This window comes from Epinephelus moara, chromosome 19, assembly GCF_006386435.1.
Source record: "Epinephelus moara isolate mb chromosome 19, YSFRI_EMoa_1.0, whole genome shotgun sequence".
In the NCBI taxonomy this organism is placed as follows: Eukaryota; Metazoa; Chordata; class Actinopteri; order Perciformes; family Serranidae; genus Epinephelus; species Epinephelus moara.
Genome location: NC_065524.1, coordinates 26,312,614 through 26,338,501, shown reverse-complemented (window position 1 = coordinate 26,338,501; position 25,888 = coordinate 26,312,614). Strand labels below are relative to the sequence as shown.

Below are 25,888 nucleotides of genomic sequence, written 5' to 3'. Positions count from 1 at the left end.
TGTGTGTGTGTGTGTGTGTGTGTGTGTCCGTGTGGTGTACTGGCTAATGGAATCTCATTGATTCACTCCATTAACTCATTTTATTTCTTTGAATTTTTTTTTTCCTCTCTCCCTCGACACAATTCATTTAAAGAGAGAAGATCTCAGTGCAGGCACACATCCGCGGACTGGTAAAGACTGAGTGACTGCCAAATGGCCACAGTCAGTGTGAATGCTAATGCTTATTTGTTAAATGGATGGGATAATGGGATATGGCTCTAAAGGATGGAGCCTGGGATGCGTCTCGCGCACAACTCGTTTTACACAGGAGATTTGGGATTACGAGAAAAATTATGAATTGATGTGATTTCATTCGATATAAAGCAACAATAAAAGAGAAAAAAAAATAGGCAAATTAAAATTCTGATCGTGGTTGGTCCCTGACTCCGCTATTGTAATTCTGGACTACATCCAGGCTAAAGAAGGAAACGCTTCCCCTGCAGCGTAGTCTTATGCCCGAGATCTATCTATTTATGGGATCTCTGCAGTGAAAAGCCTTTTTCTTTACAATGTGAGATTATTGTATCACTGTACTTTCCACCAGAGCTCTCCAAAAGCCTGGTGAAGTTCCTTATTCTCATACTTGAGCAAGAAAATGTGAGCATGCTTTACTAACATCCTTCTTTTATTCTGTTTCTGATGCCAGCATTAAATACTGCACTGCACTGGGTGTTACTGTTAAAAAATAAAAGATTAAAAAGGTCTCTTCCCATTGTGCCTCCAGTGCAAGCGATGAGGGACAAAATCTCCCTCAGGCACAGCTCAACACAAAAACCCAAAAAGAGACTTTTGTTCTAAAAAGACTCAAGAAGATAACGAATTGATTTGACTAACTCAGACGGCTGAAGCCTCTTAACAGCTTCAGATAAACTTTTAAATACATTTTTCACAAAAGATGATTGTGTCCGCCCATCACTGACATTTAAAGTCAGTTTGTTTGCTGTTACCTGACAGATAATTAAAGCAAGCAAAACCTGTTCATATGGACAGTTCAGCAAGGGAGGACACGCACAAAGAGAACAAAAGAGACTGAAACTAGAGTCTGGATTTTAAATGCTTCTGTTGACATATTAAGGCTGTGCAGACTGTGAAAAAATGTGCAAAAATTGCAAACATTTCAGTCCATGTTGGACTCTCCTCAGTGCAAAAAGAGGCATGCATGTGTCACCTTATATGTAGGTTACTCTACAGGTGCACCTAATCAATCACCTGGGGCTTGATTGAACACACATGAAGCCAATTGCGAGCAGGTCAAGTCATCACAAGCACACCAGAATAATACAGCTCCACAGCACTGACACATTCTCATACACATACTAACATATTTAGAATTAACTTTAAAACTTAACACATTTAAAACACAAGGAGACTAAAACAACTAACATGTCAAAAAAAGATAAAATAAGGAAGTAAAGTAAAACTAAAATCAAGATAAAGAGTTCTGAACAATCGGAAGTCTTTGTGAGGTTTTTTGATGAAGATTATAAACTCCGATCAGCCAAAACATTAAAACCACCGACAGGTGAAGCGAATAACATTGATAATTTTGTCACAATGCAACGTTCTGCTGGGAAACCTTTGGTCCTGGCATTCATGTGAATGCCTTGCCTCCAAAGTCCCCACATCCGGATCGGATCGAGCATCTGTGGGACGTGCTGGTTCCCCACCTCACAACCAACAGGTCAGACACCACAGGAAACACCCCCAGAGGTTCTGTGTCCATGCCTTGACATGTCAGAGCCAAGTCCAATACAAAGTTGCACCACCGTGGATTAGAGGTACCTCTGGGAAACTAGCGCATCCCACAAATGCTCAATCAGATTGGGATCTGGGGAATTTGGTTTCAGGTCATTCCTGAGCAGTTTTTGGAGTGTGCTATGGTGCACTGTCCAGCTGGGGATGCCAGTGCCATAGGGGAGTGTCGAGAGCAGAAATGATAGACTTGTACACTGGGGATGGGACTCACTGGTACAGGAAGACAGTAAGATAGAGTCAAAGAAAAGCTTTCTAATGCTTTAATTTGGTCAAAGTCGAAGATATGTCTGCATTAACATTGAAGGAAAACTCCACTGCAACAATCAGGACCCTTGAATATTGTGTTAAAACAGGCCTGAAAACTGTGACCCCATCCTTTGAGGTTAAGGTTAGCTACATACTACATGATAGTTACTATGATTAAAGAGTTGGTTTACCCAAATTTAAATTATATGCTCTCTCTTGAAACTGGAATTACAGTCTCTAACAGTCTCTCTGAAAACAGTCTCTGAGCAGAGCAGACACCATTTCTGGAGAGACATGTTGAATTTTTAATGCAACGTTTCATCACTGTGAGCACCACAAACCCCAAAAAATTCCCTTCACCTTCACTGTACCAGGGTACATATGAAAATTTCAGAGACATATCTCAAAACCAGGACAAATAAAACCGAATTTATATGTCAAAAAAAGGTCTAGCTGCATAGTTAGTTATCACTGGAGGTAAATAAGTTATGTGAGTGATGGTGCTCCTCAGTATCGCAGTGCTGGTGTGCGTGAGTCCTGCATAATATTTATACAGTCATAAAAAATCACTTTAACAAGCTGCATCCTGCTGGAAAAATGAGCGCTCTCACTTTCAGTTTAGCATCCACAAATGCAGTGCAGTAGTTAGGAGGGTTCCTCCATCGCTTGTCACCACTTTAACAACACAGAATAAAAATGGCAGCCTCTTCCAGTTGTGGTTTCTAATGTTTTCTCCTCAGTCCTCTGTAATGGTCAGGGTCGGTCAGGTCTGTCAGTGCTCCTGCAGTCCCTGGCCTCAGTTAAATGGTGCTGTTATATAAGCAACCGGCGTAGGAGTGGAAGGTTGGAGTAAGGGCAAGGTTGTTAGTGAGCAGAGCAGCCCTGCCTGCCTGAGATGTGACAACACAGATCTAATCGTGTGCCGGCGGCTATTCAAATCTAAAACAACATCAGAAGAAAAATCTGACAACGAATATTTTTGCCCAGAAGATATTTTTCACTTCGATGAGATGAGTTTGATCATTTTTGAAAATCAAACTTTGTGTTTTCTGCGTGTAAAGCCTGCAAACGTTCACCATCAATTTATTAAAAATTATTTTATTCTTTGTAGCGCCGGCGAGTAATTGGCTGAATGCAAAACGAGGCAACATCGACAACCTGAGAATGAGATTTGAAACATGGTGGAGATCAAAGACTCTGATGTTTTCATGAGAGCCTTTTTGACTTCGGGCACACTGACGACTTTTTCTTGCATTTTTGATGTAAAATATTAGATTTCTGCCGTGAAGTTTGAAAGCAGCAAATTAATATACCCTCATGGCTAACACACAAACTCATACACTTTTCTCTCTCATCTCTTCACTCTCGCTTGCCTCTTTTCACCCTCAAATCAGACCTGAAACTGATGTGATCCTGATTGCTGAGTACACTGAGGGGCGAATACATACAAAATGGATTGCAGCCACTGAAAGCACCACGAATTGCTCATCACTTGAAACCGCTATTTGTCCCGTCCAAAGGTCTGATTCACAAGAGACATTGGCTACTATTATAGTATAACGCAAACATGCCCATTAAGTTTTGCAGCTGAGTGAATTTCTTTTTTTTTTGCATCTGTTGGAATTAAGCCACGTGGAAAAACACAAATGTTGCCTTTGTGCCAAGAACACAGTGGGCAGATCAATGGAAGAGAGAAAAAGAAAACTGAAACTGAAACAGAAAGTCAAAAGTGAAATTCTCCTTTGATATATCTGCTCATGGCGCTGCCTTTGCCTTCTACAATCACTGCTGCCATGATCACTGGGTAACCACATGTGGCAATTAGCGCTGGGCTTTGTCTATAGCTTCTTTGCATATGACATCATACATCAATGCACTGTACAGATGGAGGGTAGTGAGCTGGAGGCAACACTACACAAACCTCCGTCTAAAAAAAGCCACTTAAAATCCCGAAAATAGTAAGATGTAAAGGGGAGAAGAAAAAACAAAAGAGAGAAACATCGCCAGGTGTGGATCAAAAATCTCCTTCAGTACGCCGGAGTGGAGTCAACTAGTGTCAAACGTTAACATTAAATTGTTGTGTAACACATGCCTCAAATTGGAAGGAATTACAAAGCAACTTCTCCATGTTTTTAGCCACTACCCAGATTTCTGACGGTATTTTAACAGACCTCTGGGGACGGTTGAACTCGTAGGTAGAAAATAATAACTAAAGTTAGCTAACGTTAGCTTGACAGCGGTGCATCCATGTACTAAGTTGGAATTAGGGGTGTGCCATATCATTTAATTCACAATAATACCGGTATATTTTTTAATATCATATTAAAAACTCATGTTGTGATATTCGCAATATTTCGGCTTGTTGACATACTGACGTCATACTGTTACCCACGGCAACAACAAGCATGGCTGAAAGCAAAATTATGACCGACTCTGCAGTGGTTCCAAAAAGAGGAGCAGCTTCAGTAGTGTGGAATAAACTGTGGCGTCCTGAATGTTTTATGAACAGCCCCGGACTTCTCAGACTCTTTTAGGAACTTACAGCTCAGAGGGAACTCATTCAGCGGCTCCTCTGGCAGCAGCACAGCGTCTCTCCCTCTCCTCTCTCGCTGTGTGCACACAGGAGTCGGTGTCGTCAAGTGATTTTGTCATAAACCTTTGGTAATGTAAACCTACGTGATGCTCGTGGCTCCACAAAAACTACATATATGTGAATGTGCGATAGTTGTGGTATCATAACAGCCTGTCACAGGTTACAGTGTGATGATTAGAGGAGAAATGGCAGAGCATAAAGGTCCAGGTGGAAAAAACAACTCAATCATTTAGGATTTTGTTAAAAGAAAGAAATCACCTGTTGATTTATATATATATAGATCCCAGGGGACATTTTTTGTATTTGGGAGCTGTTTAAATGTGTAATTTGTGGTANGATAGGCTCCAGCCCCCCCGCAACCCTCAAGAGGATGAAGTGGTTAGAAGATGAATGAATGAATGAATTTCATTTTGTTGAACTATTAATATTGTATACAGAATCTGACTCTCACCCTGAGTTACTGTTGTTGTTCACATACTGAACAGAAATGATCTCTCATTTGTTAGTTTTTACTGAAGATTATACAAATCTGTTAAATCACCAGGAATATTGTTATCGCAAAAATACAATGAAATATAAAGATATTATTTCAGGGCCATATCGCCCACCCCTAGTTTGGAAGATCAAAGGCAGTTATACTCAAGCACATTTACTCATCCTGCCAAAAACAAGACAGCAGTCATTTCAGTCATGAACCCAACTGTCCAAAAAGTACTTTTAGTCCACTGGACTCTTCCTACGTGCTATATCATAGGCAACTGGACTTGCTTCCTGAAGACGTTTCACCTCTCATCCAAGAGACTCCTTCAGTTCTGAAGAAGCCATAAACTGAAGAGGCCTCTTGGATAAGAGGTGAAACATCTTTAAGAACTCAAGTAAGTCTAGTTGCCTACGATATAGCACTGACCTGGATGACTCTTGGTGAATCTTCACCAACACCGGACTCTTGTTCGCTTTCATTCACATCCACACCTTTTATCTTGTCTGTTTTTACAGTTTTAATTTTATACTTGTTTTTAAGATCTATACACACTGTGTGTGCTTTCAGAATCTGTGTTGTGCGATTGTTTCTAATCAGTGTATTGTCTTGTCTTGTATGTGGAGCCACGTCAAAGAAGATTTTCTGTTACGACAGACAATAAAGTTTTCTGAATCTGAATCTGAATCTGAATTTGCTTGCTATGTAACGTTAGTAATGTTAGGAGAACTGGAGGGCGAGGGAATTTGTGGAACGATGTGTCCAAGCCGGGCAAGTCGTTGGTTGTGGGAAAAATGACTTTTCTTTGTATGGATCACATCAAACATGAGTTTCAGTTTTCTTCATCTTACCATTCCTGTATTCCCTTTCCTCTTTATCCTATTCACGCAGCATAAGGATTTATTGCTTCTTTCCCTCCGTTTGAGTTTGGCGCATCATAATAGTCATGTGGTTGCAAACAAGCTATTGGAATATTTTTGCAATAAGACTTATTTGCATGGAAAGGGACCAATTTTGCATCAAATGTATGCATGCTACGTTATTTAAATAGGTGCAAATAGCACAGGAGCAATGAGAGAGCACCGCAGTTAATGGTACATTTCAGTTTTTGCGGGTGCTCTTAGAATTACTGTTTATGTATATCTTATTTGTGCAGGTTTAGCGGCCGCAAAAGCCGCGCAACCTCTTTCTGAATTCGTCTTAAGTATTGTTTGTTGTTACCTGACAGATGAATCCAGTCGAGGTACACTGTCGAACCCAGAGGCTGAACTTCCTCTTCTTCCTCTTCCTCAGCTCTCTTTCCGTGCAGGTGGTAATGAACACCGGATCCTCGTCTATCAACGGCTCATGAAGAACCTGCAAACACACAGGATGAGTTACTGTAAGTTTGTCTCAGTGGATTTTTATATAACCAAGTCACAAGTAAAGTACTCATTGTGTTCCTGGAGAAGAGCTGGCCTTGAGAAGAGAGAATAAAAAGTATTTTTGTGTGCGGCATAAGAGCGAGGTTGTGTTGATGATGTAACATTACAGCGAAGGGTTAGAGACGGAAAGGCAGCCAATCGAAGATCCTCACAAGTCTCGTATGTGTGTGAGTGTGATACAGTAGAGAGAGAAAACACTGTCCTCGGCAGAAACACGCTCTCAGCTGTGCCGATCTGTCTGCAAAAGCCTTCAGAAGAACGTCTTTCCCTTTTTTCTGTTGTTTCAGTTTTTGCTTTGTCCTTCATATTTGCATTAATACGTTATCCGCTTCAGTATTTCTGTCTGTCTGCATCTTTCTTTTTATAACCACGAGAAGAAAAAAAAAAAGAACAAAAGAAAGACATTGTCTGTGGTTCGCTTTTTAGCTTCAGACCAAACCAAAACAAAATAGACAAAATAAAAAATAAATCTAAAAAAATAAACAAAGCATGACTGTAACTGTGTCCCAAGTGGTAAAAATAGAGAGAAAAGAAGTGTTTACTCCTTTAGACTTTTCTCAACTTGGCTGTGAATGATGCAGGAAATTCAGTGAGACCTGGGGGAAAATGTCTCGAGGAAGTTATCACAAAAACAGTGGTTCTGCTGTCTTTTAAAAATTAAATATGATGGAAAATAATAGAGCCAAGCAGTTATCAAGTTATCTAAACGCTTTTATGATTCTCCACCTTTATAACAAGCACCAGAGTAAAGCTGGAATGATTGGCCAGTTAATCAATGAGTTGATCCAAGGGATGCGCACGATTAGTCGTTGGTACTCTTGCTAGCATCAGAAATGCTGGTCGGATCAGTAGACGAACTGAATATAGACCTAACAGATGACGTCTGGGATGAATGTTTAAGGGATATACACAACTGTTCAGTCAATGTCAGACTCAGTCTTGCACAGTTCAGAACTTGAGAACATAGACATAGACTCTATTATTCCAGGGAAAGGCTACATAGCTTTTTTACTGATGTGCCACCTGTCTGTAATCGCTGTAACTCTACAATCAGCAATTTAGCACATGCTCTCTGGTCATGCAGTAAATTGTAGACATATTAAAAGAGCATTTTTCACTGTTTGTCTGAGGCTTCTGGGAAATCTTGGGAATCTGATCCACTCACAGCTATGCGACTAGCTCCTTTTCCTCTGAGAATACCAAAAAAAAATGGCTGTTTTATTTGGAATGGTGATCGGAAAGAAGTTAATTTTATGAGTGTGGAAGATGGTCTCTATTCTACGGAAGCGTATTGCATTCACTTGACAAATTAAAAAAGCCATGTTTTTCTGAGTAATTTTTTCTGTTTTTTTTTTGAGTAATTTATTTATTTTTCTGTTTTTCGTGGTAATTTTTTTTCCTGAACGAGGAGACGAGATACTTCAAAATCTCGTGAGAAGCTCCCACCTGGCACCTGCAAGTGACCCCTGCATCCATGGTGACTCCTGCTCATGGATGTATTTTGCATCCGTGCTCCTGCTCCTAGACAATTTAAACTACGGGATCAATAAGGGTAAGGCACGTAATTAGTTACACACAGGGTAAGATAATCTAGCTATGTTTTCGACTGCATCCTTGTAGAGTAGGCCAATCGCTCAATGTAACAGGTTAGGTTAAAAAAAATAAAATAAAAAATTACCACGAAAAACAGAAAAAAATTACCACAAAAAAACTGATAAAAAAAATACCCCGAAAAACAGAAAGAATTACTCAGAAAAACAAGGCTTTTTTTATTTGTCAAGTGAATGCAATACGCTTCCATACTATTCCCACATATGATGTAGGGTTAAATGAAATGACTAACACATGACATCTTGGAGAGACTGAGATTCTATAAGGAGGACAAAGGGTGTTTGATAAGATTTGGGACCCTGTACTGAAATTCTTTCAGAGCGAATGCTAATGTAATAATATTTTTTACATGAAGCACCTTGCTGTGTATATCTTCCCTTTTCTGTATATGTAATTTTTACTACTACTACTTTGTGCTAATTGCTCTGACTGTGGCCACTGTTACATGTGATGCTATGCTTGTTGGCTTTGTTTAAACATAAAAAGAAATGCTAGTCGGTTAAATTTATTATTAAAATACCCAGAGGAAAATGGGAGGAGTTTGAACAAACACATATGTGCACTCTCACACACCCTGTACGTGTTCTTGCTAAGCTGAATGAGAGAGGTGCTTAGGGCTTTTCCTTAGTTGGCCCCATGGGAGATCCTGAAAAGACTGGACGTATGTGTGTATGTATGTGATTGTGTGTGTGATTGTGTGTGTGTGTGCATGAAAGAGTTATCATGTGAGTGTGTTTTTGTTGAATGGAGATGAGTTGCGATGTTAAATACTCAGTAAAGAAATGCTTTTAGCTTTATTTATCAAGTCATTGTCATGTTTTTAGCGCACAGAGCACACACATTTCAGTAACATTTGAAATATGATTTGGTATTTGAAAAAATGTGATTAAAGCTTATAATATGCACAATAATATTTCAGACAATGTTTGACCTGTTTGACCAACCTCCTTGTGGGAGAAAGCCAAGCAACCTGGAGAAAATACCTGCTGACACAAGGAGAACATTAAAAACCACGGGGAGAGGCTCCCCGACCCCAGGTTCGAACAAGGAAGAATTGCTGTAGGCGACAAAGCTAATCACTGCACCACCATGTCGCTAATGTTTGACCTTATAGATTAAATGTGGCTACATTTTGTCTGTTAATTATAAATGGTAAATGGACTGTACTTGTATAGCGCCTTTCTAGCCCTTCCGACCACTCATAGCACTTTTACACTACATGGCACATTCACCCATACACACACTGGTGGCCGAGGCTACCACACATGGTGCCGCCTGCTACTCAGTAACAATTAGCACACACTCACACATCGATGAAACAGCCACTGGGAGCAATTTGGGGTTCAGTATCTTGCCCAAGGATATTCTGACATGCGGAGTGGAGGAGCCGGGGATTGAACCCCTGATCTTGGGATTAGTGGACGACCCACTCTACTTTTGAGCCACAGCCGAAAAAACTGAACATCTTTGTGTTTTGTTTGTTGCTGATTTTGTGGTCATCAATTAAACTGATGAACAGAACTGAAGAAATGTCTAAGTTTATATCAAAAAGCAGGGTGAACTGTGGCATCTTTCTCTCTTCTTTCTCTTGTGCATTTACTGTTTCCCAGATCTGCTCACTGTCTTTAAATAGTCCAAAAAGGTCAGATGAGATACTGAGGATGAATTTCCCAACGGGGATTAACTAAAGTATTAAATGTTGGTGCACATTCACGAACACATCCAAACAGGGGCATTAACAGGAAACACACACACAAAACCAAATATTATCTAACCCTTTCTTGGACAATTACATGAGCACACAGTACACATAAATCCTGGCCAGATATTTTCTTTTGGCCACAACCAATATTTGCATTTCAAATGTCTCTCCCTTCCTCCGGTGTCTTCCCCGCCTCAGCCTCCTCCCGCTCCATCATGATTTGACTAAAGCTGAAGTGCGCAGTGACCAACAGCTCTCTCCGGCTCCAGGACGGAGCGCAACAAGTCATTTCCAAGTCAAATATGGAGTTATGGATTATACATGTGGAAAATTAATGAGGCTATCTAGCCTCTGGATGGATGACATCACTCAAACCACAACGGCCTTTTAAGAAATATCTCATCCTGTCGCTACCACACATTAGCACAGCGGTAGCTCCTGCAGCACGCTTCTCTTGGTGACCAGATATTTCTCTGCACCTTATCTTAACAGCTGAAAAAAAAGGTAGTGCTCATGAATGCCTCGAGTAAATCATTTGCAAGGGTTCACTAATCCTGTGCTGGACAAAGAACGGAGGAAAATCAATCCACTCACTCAACTCACAGTCTTGCAGTGGATGTTCTGTGAGGACTGCGACAAATGCTCTCAAAGATTTTACACTTGCAAATCAATACAAAGCAATGTCAACAGATCATCTTAGCGACTGCAAAACTGCCAGACTGACACAGAAAATGTGAAGTGTCGCTGAGCTGACATGACATGCTAATATTCAGCACTGCATTTGTTCACACGTTAGCGCCCATATTCACACACACACACACACACACACACACACACACACACACACACCACATCATGTTGAATAATACTCAGTGGCAAATAAATCCAGGTCACACAGGCTCACATGTAGAGAGAGGCTTCCTTCAGCGTTCATTGTTCAGGAGGTTTTTACAGGAAGCTGAATTATCTGCAGAGGTCTCTTCCTCTCTAACACAAACAGATCAAAGATTTAAACTGGTAAAAACACTAAATAAAGCGGCTTCATGTTACAAAATCATTGTTTTTCCGATGTAGTTTGGCTCGTTGGGGAGGGGCTGCTAACTGCTTTGGCCGAGGCGTTTTTGCGCCAGCCACTGTTGTGGAATAATAATGATAAAGAATTGGTACATCATGACAATTTATAGTGTCTGACGAACAGGCACTGTAGGTCCTGAAAGTACTTTGTGATGCTTCCTGTTATTCAGATAACCAATTCTGAAAACAAGTGCTTCTCCTCACATAACCAAATTTGGCCAGAGTCACATCAGATCATCTGGCTGAAGTCACATCAGGTCATCTACACTATAACCCCAAAGTTAGCAGTGTTTACCAGTGTTTGGTTTGTCTATTTTGGGCTACTGCAGAAACATGGCGGTGCAACATGACAGACTCCAGACATACTAATTACAATATATTCTATTTCTGCCAATAGAGTGTGCCAGGGCTGACGTCACAACCCGGAAGTTTAGCATCGCGCTGGTTCCCGGAAGAGAAAGTGAATGTGATTTTTGCATTGCGTTTTGGATTATGTCAGAAAATAAGCTCTGTGGCTAACACAAGTTTATGATACTTACAGGTTTTGTTCAGCGAGATAATCTTCACATATGAACACCTTTCATACCGCATTTGAAGCTTAAATGCGATCGCCAGAAGTAAAAAGCTAACGTTAGGCTTTAACGGACTACATGACTACTCCACGGTCGCATGACTCTTGACGTCACCGCCACTAAGCTTTCAACTGATTTCGGCCGCTTTATTTTAAAAACATTGTATAATGGGGAAATCGGACTGTTTAAGCTAAATAAGAAGCTGTAATGGCGGACTGCCAGCACTCTCGCCTGTTCGGGGGTGATGACGTTTAATGTCCCCGACAGGGTTTGTAGTCGTATTGAGCAACTTGTTAGCAACCGCCTTTTTTACGACACGTAAAAGCTTCAAAATTCACAAGTAGGGTATTTACTGACGTGTTTTATGTCGTAGAACATAACCTGAAACTCGCTTAAGCTTTTGTTAACCACAGACCTTATTCGAGGCATTTTACCAAAATCCCATTCAGAAAACGTATTGACTTTTAGACGAGAGAACCCGAAGTGCTAAAAGCGCTAACGGAGTTCCGGGTTTACTGGCACACTCTATATATCCTCTTAAATCCTACACACTGGGCCTTTAATATCAATCAAACAGTGCTCAATTGTTGATATTAAACACGGCAGCTTGGACTTTTGAAAACTGTAATTTCCATTTTTTGCTATTTTCTGTCATTTCACTGACTGAATGATTAATTGATTCATTGTGAGAACAAACAACAGATTAGATGATGATGAAAATAATCATTAGCTGCAGCCTAAAATCAAACCAGTACATCAGCCTCTTTCCTTCCTTCTACGTCAGTCATTAAATGGGCAGATTACTTTTCCATTGTCTGTGGAGCAACAGTTTCCGTCTGTGCCACTCTCGCTATCTGGGCCCACTCTCTGCCCCTGGCACAGAAAACCAACAGATAAAACAAACTGGCCTAGATACACATGTACATCTCCACAGCTAACGACGCACACACGCTGTCTGACAGCCGGTCTGCCCTCATTGTTTCACTTTAGTCAGTTTTAGATTTAAGTGGATGGAGAGACATGAAACCGTTTATTACTTCACGATGCAATAAACTCATCAGGGTTTACATTCAGACCGCTTTGACAGCACAATGACATCGCTGATTGAGACTTGGATGTGATATGAGGAGGGGGGTTTGCTCTTAACAGCCTGTGTTCCCAAATGCATCACAGCACTGACATCATCTCGCACAATGACGATGATGTTATAGCACTCATAGTGCAGGAAGGCAATTTAATCAACTGCTTCCCAGAAATTCATTAATTTTTAAGAGCTTGACGGTGTCTGCAGGGGTGGCATCAAGATCCCACTGGAATATGATTAGTCAACCCCGATGCCCTCCTCCTAACCACAGTCTGAATACGTCAGGTTGACTTTTATGCAACCCAATCCCAAGGATAAATGGTGGTACTGTACCTTTCTTGTCTTGAAAAGCGCCTATAAATAAAACCTACTCTTCTTATTATCATTTGCAGGTTATTATGTAGCAGATATGTAACATTTGCAGGTTATTATGTAACAGATATGTTGAACTTTATGTTTCTTTACGTTTCAGCAGCCCTGTAGTTAATGTGTGGTTATGATTAGGCATAAAAATCTCTTGGTTATGATCAGGACAAGATCATGTTTTGGCTGAAAATACTCAGTTTTGCTGGCACAATTACAACTGGAGAGGCTGGGATGTTTCGGTTTGTTGGTTTTGAACATTGGTCTGCAGCTTGGCAGCCATCTCGCTTAGGTCTCACGCTGTCCACCATCCCCTCCTCCTCCTGATGACAAAGTCTGCTCATTTACACACAATCAGACCTATATAAAAATGTATCGTATCTGTGGTTTCCAGAAACGTACAATGCTAACATTTTCCTCTAACAACTGTGCTCGTTATTTTCTATGTTTCTAACTCATTGTTATTGCTGCCTATCTCAGCCAGAACACTCCCCCAAAGATTAAAGCTGCATTAGTCTTTTTTTTAACATAAACAATCGCTGAAATGACAGCATGTAAAGTGTAAGTGTAAGGTGTCGCTTGTAGTGACATACCTACAGAGAATTATCACCTGACTTAGCTCTACTGATTATTTTAGGCCCTTTAAAGGGATAGTGCACCCAAAAATGACGTTTGAATCTGGGGCGCCATAAGCCTCCATTAGGTGGAGTTTTGTTGCTACCTCCTCTCCCCTGGGATCTCCGCAAGTGTTGTGAGGACTCTAAAACTTCACCTGAGTGGGTGCACTATCCCTTTAAGCTTATTGTTTTGGTTTTATGGCCCACAACTCTCCTGTTTTGGTCCACTCTCATTGCTCTCAGCACAATTTCAACTGCAAGAGGCAGCTGTTTTCACTAAAAAATGCTGCAATCTATTGAACTTGGAACATGGAAAATTGCAATGGAGCGGTCATTTATGTCCGAATTGTCCGAAAGCCAGAAACTTGGAGAAGATTCAGTTTGCCTGATTTTGCCAACATAAACACATATGACGTCACAGCAACATGGCGGCACTTACAGTGTATGGAGCACAATTATCTTTTCATTTGTTTTTATTTTTTATGTAGTGTTTGTGTTCTATAACTCTAGATCACACTATTACACTCGGCACCCACAATTTTGAGTTGTTGGTTATCTTAATGAGCAACGTAGAGCAAGACAGCTGGCTTATTTCATACCCGTCTCTCCTTACTAATGGCACTGTGTTGAGTGATGTAGGTCCTCTTTATATGCCTGTGAAGCTCAGAAACTTGCCGGACAAACATTATGATGATTTCTTGAGCAGATGCACCGGGTTGCATTTAGATCGGAAGTCAGGGATACCCAATCAGAATTATCGACGTCTGACTTGCAATGAATTGCAGGGAAGCTCACATGAATTTGACTGTACACTTCCTGCCCAGCATTGAAGGGTTGACAGACAAAATGAGCAACTAGCTGGTGAAATTTGTTTCTGGTGACTGGACCTCTCTCAACCATTTTCATGAGTCAGTGGTAAATAAAAAATGTTAACTCGGGACGATCAGGAGCAAACAACACACTATGACCTCTTTTCCTTCTGTGAATTGCCACAACACTCTGCTCTTAATAACACCCACTTTAAACTTGATCTTCATCAGCTTTCAGAAAACATGCTTGAGTGGTTGCTGCTGCCTCTCTTTGCTCAAAAAGAGCGCATCACTTTGTATTGTTTCTCAAGTTGAACAAGAGCACACAGATGATATACAAGTGCTAATTTGATATCACAGATTCTACTTCAATCTGGTTTGTTTATCCGCTGCTCCTTTAGAATCTGCAGTGCTGCTGTTCATCCGGAGAAGAAAGTAAAGTAGGAGTCGAATAAACTTCCAGCCCACCCAAAATAGAGTAGCAAGGCTGGCGCTCCACTGCCCCAGTTGCATAAATGTAACTCTAATGCGTACAGTGCAACTGAAAACAAGTGGAAGTGAGTCCTCTGGAGGGGAGGTCGTCAACAATGACTGCCTCACCCAAATACTTGCTGTGTAGACGGTTTTCAAACTGGGGCTGCTTGGGGGAGCTATTTAGTTGGTTCACCATACTTCAAAAGAAAATTGTCTTTGCATTTTTATTTTACAAGGCAACTGGGGGACTCCTTTGCTGCTGTATTAACAGTGCAGAAATATATATACCTTAAAGTGAACATACACTGTCAACCAGAAAACAGCGAGTCAGCAAATCTCTGATGTCTAAAATATGAACTTAAAATGTCTCAAAACATTTTGTCTGCTGTTTGCCAAACATAGATCACCACTAGAAGTTTCATATGTCGCATTTCTTAGAATACCCTGCATTATTAATGAGAGGTCATAAAAGATATAATGCTTGATGTCAGCTGTGTTGTTAAATCTCGTTGACCCCTGAAAGACAAGTAAGTTCTGGGTGTGAGTTAATAAAAAGTATAATGTTCAAAGCAGGTCATGGAAATGTAGAATCAGTATGAGAATGAGATATGTAGCACCGAGCTGTCTATAATTATAAGATGCTTTAGGGCAGTGGTTCCCAACTGGTCCAGCCACGGGGTCCAGATTTCTGCTGAGTCATTAGTTCAAGGTCCAAACAGTTTAATACAGTCAGCGTCATACTTTCGTTTGGATATGTTGTTGAGCTAGTTTGCTGTCTGTCAAGTAGCTGTCACTCAATCTACTGCAGGAAACGGCACTTCAAAATAAAAATTCTGTGCTGGAAATTCACTGTACTTCAAAATAAAGTGTGTTTTTTACAAATCTGACATGTGTGAGAGTCACTTCCGGCCCATTCAGAATGGACCCGTGACCTACTTTTGGACCACGACCCACCAGATGGGAACCACTGCCTTAGGGACACCCAGGCGTGCAGCAGAGTTCACCCACCTGTGTCTGTGAAGGTCTGAAGGTGCAGCTGAACGACTGCTGCAGCGAGTCCAGGAAGGGCTGGATCTTGTACAGGCCCTGGTTGCTTCCCTGTGACGGCCGGAAAGCCACGATGTGGAAGTACTTGAGGATCTTCTCAAAGCGCGCCTGGCTCATCTTCAAGGCGATGCTCCGGTTGCTGAAGAAGCCCGAGCTCCAGATGCTGAGCACTGACTCACAGCGGTGCACGCTGGTGGAGGTGACGAAACCCAGGAAGGCCTTCATCTCCTGGGCTGTGACTGGACGCCAGCCTTCGTCTGAGCCGAAGCGCTCCTGGAACTTCTTGGCGTACATGTTAGTCTGGGTGACCATGTTTTGGATGCAGTTGTCCGGGACGAAGAGCTGGAAGAAGTCCAGAGCTGTGGCAGTGGCTGGCATCTTCTGAGCAGGGCCTGGATCAGGAAAGAAAGGACAAAAAAAGGATTATGACAGAGGGAAACGGACAGATTGACAGATAGAGAGCCCCGTGTGGGATAACTCACAGACGCAAGTGTCACTTAATCCTACTTTTTAAAGTTTGGCAGCAGGCCTACAATTTGACTGCCTTTGCTGAATAAAAAGTTTCTCTTTTGACACTGTAAGACACGATAAAATTAGATTTTGTTGAGCCGTCACTGTCAAGGCTGTGTGGGATGCATGCAAACAGTCTCTTGCTTACATAAACTCCATTGTCATCTCATAAGACGAATCAGTTAAAGACAGAACATCCATCAAGGTAGTCTTATGTTGTATTAAACTGTCAGAAGAACACACTACTCTCACATACAATCGCTGTGCTTTTTCATAAATCAGCCACAGCGGTGTTTGGTGTTAAATGTCAGAGGCCCAGGGCAGCGGTTAGACTGTTTACACAGTATGACAGCCACCACACTGTCGTCCTTGTCACAGCGTGGCGTTTCTACGCTTGCCGAAGGTTTCAGTGTCTTGTTGTTTTAGCGTTATGGCAGGCAATGAGTCAAGATCATGATCTGATAGTCGTGTCACGAGAGAGCCATGAATGAAAGGCGTCAGAAGTCGTACTGTCAGTAAAGCACCAGCTGGTGAAAGATAGGGTTGTATGCACGTTGTAACGTAACAGACCTTAAAGGGACAGTTCACCCCCAAATCAAATGTACCCATTTTTCCTCCTAACTGTAGTACTGTTTATCAACCTTGATGTTTTTGTCTGAGCTGCAGAGTGTTGGAGATATCAGCTGTAGAGACGTCTGCCTTCTCTCTAATATAATAGAACTAGATGGCACTCAGCTTGTGGAGCTCAAAGCACCAAAAAAACAAAGAGTTTCCCACACACACTTAGTTTTAGCAGTATTTGCTGCCTGCCACACATTAATTTTCTATTTTTGGAGCTGGAAAGTTAATTAGGAGCACTGTTGGAATATATATATGTTCCGGAGCACCACACTCTCAGAGTGCAGAGCGTACACTGGGCACAACGCCAGGCACAGTGGAAGTGAAACTTTTTTAAATCCATACAAAAAATAGAATACTCTGTTAGAGTTCTTAGAGGAACTCCACTCTGATTTAGGTGTTGCCCGTCATTTGTTCAACCAATTTTACATGAAACCAGCTGCGTTCTCATCCAATCCATTGACCTGATCTGATCAACTCTGACTGATCCAACTACAAAACTGATTGACTGATCAAATCTCCACCCCGCGACTCAAACTCAACAAGCTTAATAGATGCATAGATTCTGATTCTGTGGGAAACACTGCAGCAGCAATGTCTCTCTCCAGAAATCCTGACCCGGTTACTCAAAATAATCCACAGACCTTGTTGTGAGCAGTTTCATGTTGGGCCTATTTTCTTTCTGAACTACACCGTGCAGAAGAAAGTGTGCATCTACTCATGTATGAGAGGCTTGTACTTGTGACAGCATGAGATGTCAACATTAATACAGTTGTCCTCCTCAGCTGAGCTGTAACATTAGCTAACACAGGTGAGCCTACGGGTGTTTTTCATATGTATTTTTCTGCACTTTGAGCACCACATGCTGAGAGCAATCTAGTTTCTTTATGTATATGATATGATTTATATATATGATCTCCACACTTGGCAACTCACACCAGAACAATCTAGAGTCATAAATAGCACTACAGGTAAGAGGGACTGATTTTGTGGTGAACTTTCCCTTTCAAGCAATAGATATACTGTTGAAATTGTTATATTAAAGTAACAATTAAATGATAAATAGCACAAAATAATTATAATAAACAGCTTTGGGGGTGGAACTAACAAAAAAAAGTAAAGTCACCTCAACCAGCATGACTGGATTCAAAAAGTTTTCTCCCTGTTCTATGAAGCTATTTTCCCTCTTTTATATATTGTCATTAATTAGTTTCCTGAAGGGAAAATTACATTTACCTTCCATTTAAAAGCTTTCTGTGTGTACGCTTTTAGGTGATGCATTGGAGTCACACAATCAATACACAACGCAGTGACTGGCTTGATGTGTTTGCTCTAGTAAATTAGATATTTTCTCTAAGGCTGTTGGATGCGAGAGAGAGAGTATGGACGTCGAGAAGAACAACTTCAGGCTCAATTGAACAGCACGATCTCATTATCTCTGAGCAGAGTTGAACAAGGTTTTCACTCTCTCTCTATTCCGACTCCAGTCCTGAGTGGCTGCAACCGCAATAATGAAGGACTTTTACTTCAAGTCTTTTAATGCTGAGTTAAAGATAACATGTACAAGGCTTAAACCTAAATGGTACACTATTTAAGTGGCATGTGGAAGAGCACAAGAAGAAAATAGACAGTAGAGTACAAGCACGCCCACAAAGCTGAGCTCGCGGCCAAGACAGCAGAAGAAGTCGGGCCGCGGCTCAAAATCCGCTCATTTGCATTCTATTAGACTTGAAAGCTGAATGTAAAATCCAGCGTGACTCCAAAAAATCGAGCCACTCCTCCATAAAAACATCAGACACTGAGATGGAAGGTCCACGGAGGCGAAATGACTCACCTCAGCTCCTCTCAGGAGTAAGCCAAAAATACAACCTGAAGAAGAACTCATTTTTACAGATAATGGAATTGTTTCAATCTATTTCCTCCATAGATCTTCTTTATACACCCCTGCCAGCTTATCTACAGCACGGCCTACATCACGCTGATAAAACAGGATCAAACATTTACATAATTCTTCTTTCAGACTACTAATATTAGCTAATGTTTCTCTACACAGGAAGCTTTCAAATATCAATTTCCCACATTACAAAACTCCACCTACGTTGCACTCACAGACAGAAGTATAATCCCTCATGATTATCAGCTGTTGTAGTATTTCTATTGGCGAGGGACAAACATCTGCCTGGTAGAGCTTTTATAGCCACGGATTTAAGAATGGGAGATTAGCGTGTAGTTGGGGTGGATAAACCCTTCATGTAGACGAAACATGCTTTGAGCTCAGTTTTTAGCGGAAATTACAGAGAGCACTGAGACTGAGAGAGATTTCTGAGTACGCTCTCAGACAAATCCCTGCTATGGCTGGGCCATATACTAAAATTAATACCACAATATTAATAGAAATGTACATTTTTTATGTCAATATACAGTGGTGTCATTAAAAATATTGATTTATCTATACATGTCAGTGGTGAAATCTTGAAATTGTTTCAATATTTATTTTCTGCAGTATCGATACACTGGTAGCAGCTGCGCTTTCTTGCTCTACATTATTGTTAAAGTTTATTGAAGTCATTCTGTTGTTATCTATTACTAACCAAGACAAGAAGAGTCATCATTGTAATGTTACAGCCTTGTTAAATATATCTCTTAATAAGAAAAATTAACCTTTATGCCCTCAGTGCCAATTTTACCCATGGCAAATGGTGTGAAATCAATATTTTTCAATTCAGTTCATTCATTTTCTGTAACCGCTTATCCTGTCAGGAGTCTTGGGGGGGCTGGAGCCTATCCCAGCTGACACTGGGCGACGCAGGGTACACCCTGGACAGGTCGCAACACTATCACAGGGCTGACACATAGAGAAAGACAACCATTCACACTCACACACTCCCCCACCTTGGGTTCGAACCATGAGTTCTCTTGCTGTGAGGCAACAATGCTAACCACTGCACCACTTGCGCGAGAAAATGCTTCAAATTACAGTAACCAAAGTTTAACGTTCACAACCTGTAACAACCAGACAACCAGTGGGTTCCCGGGGTCGGGGTCACTCACTGGACCCAGTTTTAGAAGCAATGAGTATTAAATATCTACGACATGAGCAACTCTAGTAGGCTGCTGCCCAAGAAAGTGCTGGAAACTGTATTGCGTGGACGTTAGAAATTCCAGTATCATGACAACACTATTAGAGTGCCAGATCACATATAAAATTATCTGTGTTCTACTGCTGTGCATTACATCAGAGAAAAAAATCTTCATATGTGTACAACAAAGACATTAAAAATTCATTTTGTTAGTTTTTTTTGCTATGAATCATTTATTTTGACAGCAGAATTGTCGTATCATATAATATCAGTCCAATTTTCCTTTGTGTTGTACATACAGTACTATCATTATGTAAGAGTTTCCATATTTCATGAAATAGCTCACTAAGTTTCTCCCAGAAGCCTGAAAAAGACAGCAAGATGTCTTAATTAATTGGAAATAATTCTGATTCCTCCAAGATTACACGGTACAGTACATGTATTGTCAGTAATATATGAATTTAGTTATAGAAAAAGAAAACAAGAACACCTGATTGTGAAATTTGGTTTCCTTTATCCTGTTTTTTATGAGCACCATTTCAATACAATTCCACTTTAAGTCGATAAATCACTATAGACGAAGTTACATGACCTTTCAGTTATTTTTTTCTGTGTCAAGCATAAATGTTTGTTTTCCTGCCATCCATAGTTCATTTTATTTCATTTCATTTTGTATTTTTTGTCTTTGCATATCCAGGTCCCTTGTTGGATTGAAAGACCCAGACGTGCATCTCTGCTTGTCAAACAGCTGCTACATCACAGTTGGCTTCTCGCTGTATCTAAATGCTTCAATAAGAAAATTATAAAAATTCTCTTTGTGTGTCTGTGTGACTGTGTTTTTCCATATGGCTGTGCAAACGGTAGGAGGCACTGTGCAGACAGGACAGACTGACAGCTAGATAAACTGACATATGCAGAGTCCCTGTAATCTATCGGACATGCTCAGCAAAGTGAATGAATAAATAGCTCTTTAATTCCCTTCAACATCACGATAAGGTGGTTATATAATCTGAGATGTGGATCTATGCTTCGTAATCCTCAGCTTGGTCCTTTGCCACAACCTCTCACACACACAGTGGCAACAGTCTCTCACTGACATGAGCATAACACATCACCTATAAGCCTGATCTTGTGTTAACCACAACTCCGCGTGGTTTCAAACTTCTGCTACAGGTTCAAAGAAAGTGCAGGAGTTGCCACTGTGGCTGTTAACAAAGCCAAAACCCAAGCCACTTGAAGTCTTTGAGAGTCTGCATGAGGTTGACTTGATGCTTTCTGACGGTGGCTGATGATTTATGTACGGGGTGCATAGTCTCCAAGGACTGGAGCTGTCACATCAGCACTGTGTCTGTGTCAGCACCGTCACAGCCGAGACAGGAAGACAGACAGGGAGGCAGGTGAGAAAAAAAAGCCAGACAGGTGCGCAGATAGAGAAATACTGACATATGATAAAATTATCACTCATGATATTTCCTTTGCGTCTGCCAGGGGCCGACTTAGTGGCTTAAGCAGCCTCCCATCCCATCACAACTGATGGAAAAACATATTTATGTAAATACGCCGAGGCTCGGGATGCAGTCAATCTTTACTTCTTCGGGCCGATAAAATCAAAGCAGGCACTTGGCCACTTGAGGTCTGAAGTGTGATTATGCTCCCTGGCAGGCCTGCCATCCATCCAGTCTGGCAGCTCTTAATCATGATGCAGGATGGCGGGACCACACCCACACTGGCTGTGCAAACAGACACTAACTGTATCTTTACAAACCAGACCAGGCTGTACGAAGCAGACAGACACACCTGCTGCCTCCAGAGCTTAGGTCAACAGAGCAGTAAAACGTCAAACAGAGCAGGACAGGGCAGAACATCCTGTAACCTCACCAAAGAACCTCTCATGATAGTTTGGTTCAGATTATTTTGGATAAGTGAAAAAGGCACCACTCCTCTCATATCTCATGAAACAGGATTACTGAAGTTAGCTGGATAACCGGGCTCGCTGAAAAGCCTTCAAATCTGGAACATGTACATAAGTAAACAGAGCTGTTCCGGGTTGTGTTTGGCATCCTGCTCGGTAATCCTGCTTTCTGGGACAGGTCAAAGCCACCACCTTCAATTTGGGTGCCATACCAACAGCAGACACAACAGCGAAAGACTTTTATCCCATCATCATCATATTGGGCTTTTTATTTTGGATTTTGACGTACTCTGCTGGCATTAAAAGCTTTTTGCATGCAGTTTAATTTCCAGTGGTTTCCTGCCACTTTACCTCCATCCAATCTGGTGCTTGTGCTTTAAACAATTTGCATATGAATGCTCCAACGTGTGTTTCCATGTTATGTGCGAGCAGCTTGGTCCATATCTGCTACAGCCATATGCTGCCGGTGCACCTCCAAGGGTGCCACAGTGCAGCATGTCACAGTGGATACAGGTTGGCATTTCCACCCATCGCTGTGGCTTCAGCCGAGGCAGGAGAGATGGGGAGAGGAGGGCAAATCCAAACGAAGCCTGACAGAAAGCGCTGCACTATAAACCCAAACCCCGCTCCCCTGATGCATCACGCTGTACTTAGTGATAGATAAATGGATAAAAACTGTTCTGAGGAGGCAGACTGATGGCGTTGTACATGATGGGTTTTAAACAGAATGAGATCAGGCTTTTGGGGCATTTATCACAAAGACAGAACGAGACAAAGGAAGACGGAGCAGTGTGGGTGCATGGTGCTGTCACGATTCAGAGACACAAACAGAAAGTGTGCAACCTGATCAGAGTGCCATGAGCTTGTGTCTCATGCTGATACAGTTATAAGTTGTGTTAATTAAGGAGAAAGCATGTGTATGCATTTATTCTGCGTGCTTACAGTGCAGTATATAATGTGTATGTGTGTGTGAGTGTGTAAAACCAGGGGAGACATCACACTGTTTCTCTAAATTAACCAGCATGTCTCCCATGCCCTGCCCTGCGACCTGCACACACACCCTCACACACAGGACAGCATGTGCACCACAGCACCAGAGGGTGAGGTATCAAAGGCTAAGCGTTGGCAATACAGCAATTAACGATGCAGTGTCATGCTTCTCTCTGTCACTCACTCACTGGGATGCACACATCACAAACCATAGTGAAACAAGCATCCAGTTGTTCCAGAGCACAAGCCTTTTGTGTGCAGCTCTGGCACCAGATTGAGAGCCTCAGTAAATGGCCTGCATGACCCAAAAAAACCATGAGCTGCACTATTGCTGTGTCTCCATCCAGTCACCACACAGAGAGACACACACACACACACACACACACACACACACACACACACACTTCTTCCCCGTTGCACAAATGACCTTATTCATGCTGTCGTGCATCACGTCTCACCATATGTCTCTTTGAACGGCGGCACCGTGACATCCTGCAGAGTCTCCGTCCAGCCCTCCTCCTCAGCCTGACTCCGGGACAGGGAGCCCGGGGGACCGGCTCCGCTGCCACCACCTCCTGCTCCCCCGCGGCTCTCCTTATCCCCCCTCTTTTGGTGGTGGTGCTGCTGCGGCTGCTGCTGCTGGTCCTCCTCGCCTACCTCGGCTATGTAGTTGTCGGAGTCGGAGTCTCCGGAGGTGCTGTAGAAGGGATTGTCGCTGCTGTCATCCCCGGACTCGCCGAACACGTCGTCGGATATCTGCAGGCTCTCGTACCGGGAGCGGGCCGCTTCCAGGAGAGACAGCGCCTTCCGCCCGCACTCCGCCATCTCTCTCTGTAGTGATGCTCTGCTCCCCCCTTGTCTCTGCCTTCCTCCCTCCTTCTCACCCTTTCCACTACGGCTCCAGCGGCGTGCAAGTGGTCACGATCTTGCAGGAGCAGGAGGGGGGTGTTTGGCTCTAATGTGGCCGCTGCACCTTCCTGTATCCTGGGTATGATTATGATCCTGCCCGCCCTGCAGGCTCGGATGTGGAGCCCGGCGGTCAGAAGCGTGTGGATCCGGGGAGAGCTGTCCGCTTCAAGGGTACTGAAATATTTCCGCCCCCTTGCTCTGCCTACAGCGCTGCGCACTGGGCGAAATTATCGATAGTTGTGGCACAGCATCCGGGTTGGGAGACCAGTGATTTCTCCACAAAGAAAGGAAAATAGAGAGAGTAGTGGCTGCCGCTGCATCACCTGACACCACAGCCCAGCCCTGCCGTCCAATAAGATGCAGCTTCTCATCCAAACTTAGAGAGGAGCGGCTGATGGAGCCCAAGAGTGGAAAAATCATAGGCATTAAACTGTAATATAATATTAGAATAAAATGTGTGACACAGAGAGGATCATCAAAGGATAGGACTAATGAAAATAAAATACACATGAAAATTAATATAATAAAAAACTTGCAATTAGGCCTATGTTTTTCAGGATGCCCACCCTTAATTAGGTCCACAAATAATAATAATAATAATAATGATAATAATAATGATGATGATAATGATAATAATAAAAGACTCCACAAACACCACCTCCAATACTGCTTTAACATTTTTACAGGTGTTTACCATATCCTCCTGAGACCTCAGCTTTTGTTTAGTATGCATTTTTAATTTCTCCTAGCTATTGGGATGTAATGATAATAAATAAATAAATAATATAATATAATATAATATGGCTGTGCAAAAACTAAATTACATATAATGCAACATATCTAAAAGCCTTGTCATTTACTCAAATAAAACACTAATAAAGTCCCAATGTCCTCAAACGAGTACTTCCTATTCAACAGTGTCTTAGCCTGTTACTTTTGCTAAAGTTGGTCAAATGTGTTGCCATATCAGACTACAAACATCATTAATCATAAATAAACAAGCTGCAACCATAGACTCTGATCAGGTTTTGTACCTTGTCCACTTTTGTGTTGAGATCGGCTGCAGACTGACTTGGCAGAGATGGCTGCCATCTTGTTTTTATAGATTAGTGTATTGTGCTCTTACTTATGGCAGCATATTGATGCCACACCAGAAAAAAAAGATCAGTATCAGGTAATAACATGAAACGTTTCTTGTTATAATAACATGAAAACATCTTGTAAAAATGTGAAAAACATCTTGTTATAACAAAAACTTTTCATGCCATAACCTGACACTGAGCTTTTTTTCTCGGCTTAGCATCAATATGCTGCCGTACTAACTACCACTGCATGGCACACAAAAATGTCAACAAATGAGGAGAACAGGTCTAAGTTAAGCAGAATGAAGTATAAGGTGCGGGAAACCCAACATCCATACAAGAAGACACAGGGTCTCAGGAGATTAGATTTTTACTGATTAGCCCCTGAGACCTTTAGTTAGCGGACAGAGAGTAACATGCATTTTGGAGGCCCTTAACAACCCTTCACCCTCCTGTCTCCCAAAAACCCAAAGCAGGTGATATAGCCTATAGTCTATTCAAGCTTTTAATGGAACAAAAACAAGCAACAACAACGACTAGAAAACATCCCCCAAAATAAGGGAGTCCCAATGATAACTAACATTTGGATGTTCAGGGTATTGTTTGTGGTAACTGTATCTCCATGTTTGAATTGCATCAGTTCATCTGAGCTAAAAAAAACAAACAAACATTATAAAGCCCAGGTTATGTTATCAGAATATGTTGATTTACAGGGTCAATATTGGCCTTTATTGCCCAGCTGTTTGGGCACTAGTGTGCTCATATGTATTAAACATCCTGCACTGCTGACCATAAACATTATTAAAAATATCTGATGACTTCTGATCAGTGACAAAATAGTGGATTTATCTATTAACATTTCTAAAAGTATTTTTGTTTCATGGCTGTATGCTGGGAAT

General features: G+C 41.7%; 1 protein-coding gene across 1 annotated transcript in view; it reads right to left on the bottom strand.

The window, feature by feature from the left end:
* The window catches only part of pgbd5 (piggyBac transposable element derived 5), a 42,715-nt gene extending 18,520 nt beyond the window's left edge, over positions 1-24,195 (bottom strand). Inside the window, exons 1-3 of the mRNA XM_050071906.1 lie at positions 23,457-24,195; positions 15,850-16,280; positions 6,333-6,467 (exon numbers count right to left, since the gene is read on the bottom strand). Of these exons, the coding sequence (XP_049927863.1) occupies positions 6,333-6,467; positions 15,850-16,280; positions 23,457-23,823 (933 nt within the window). The 5' untranslated portion in view covers positions 23,824-24,195. The remainder of the gene's footprint in view (positions 1-6,332; positions 6,468-15,849; positions 16,281-23,456) is intronic.
* Between the last annotated feature and the right edge of the window lie 1,693 nt (positions 24,196-25,888).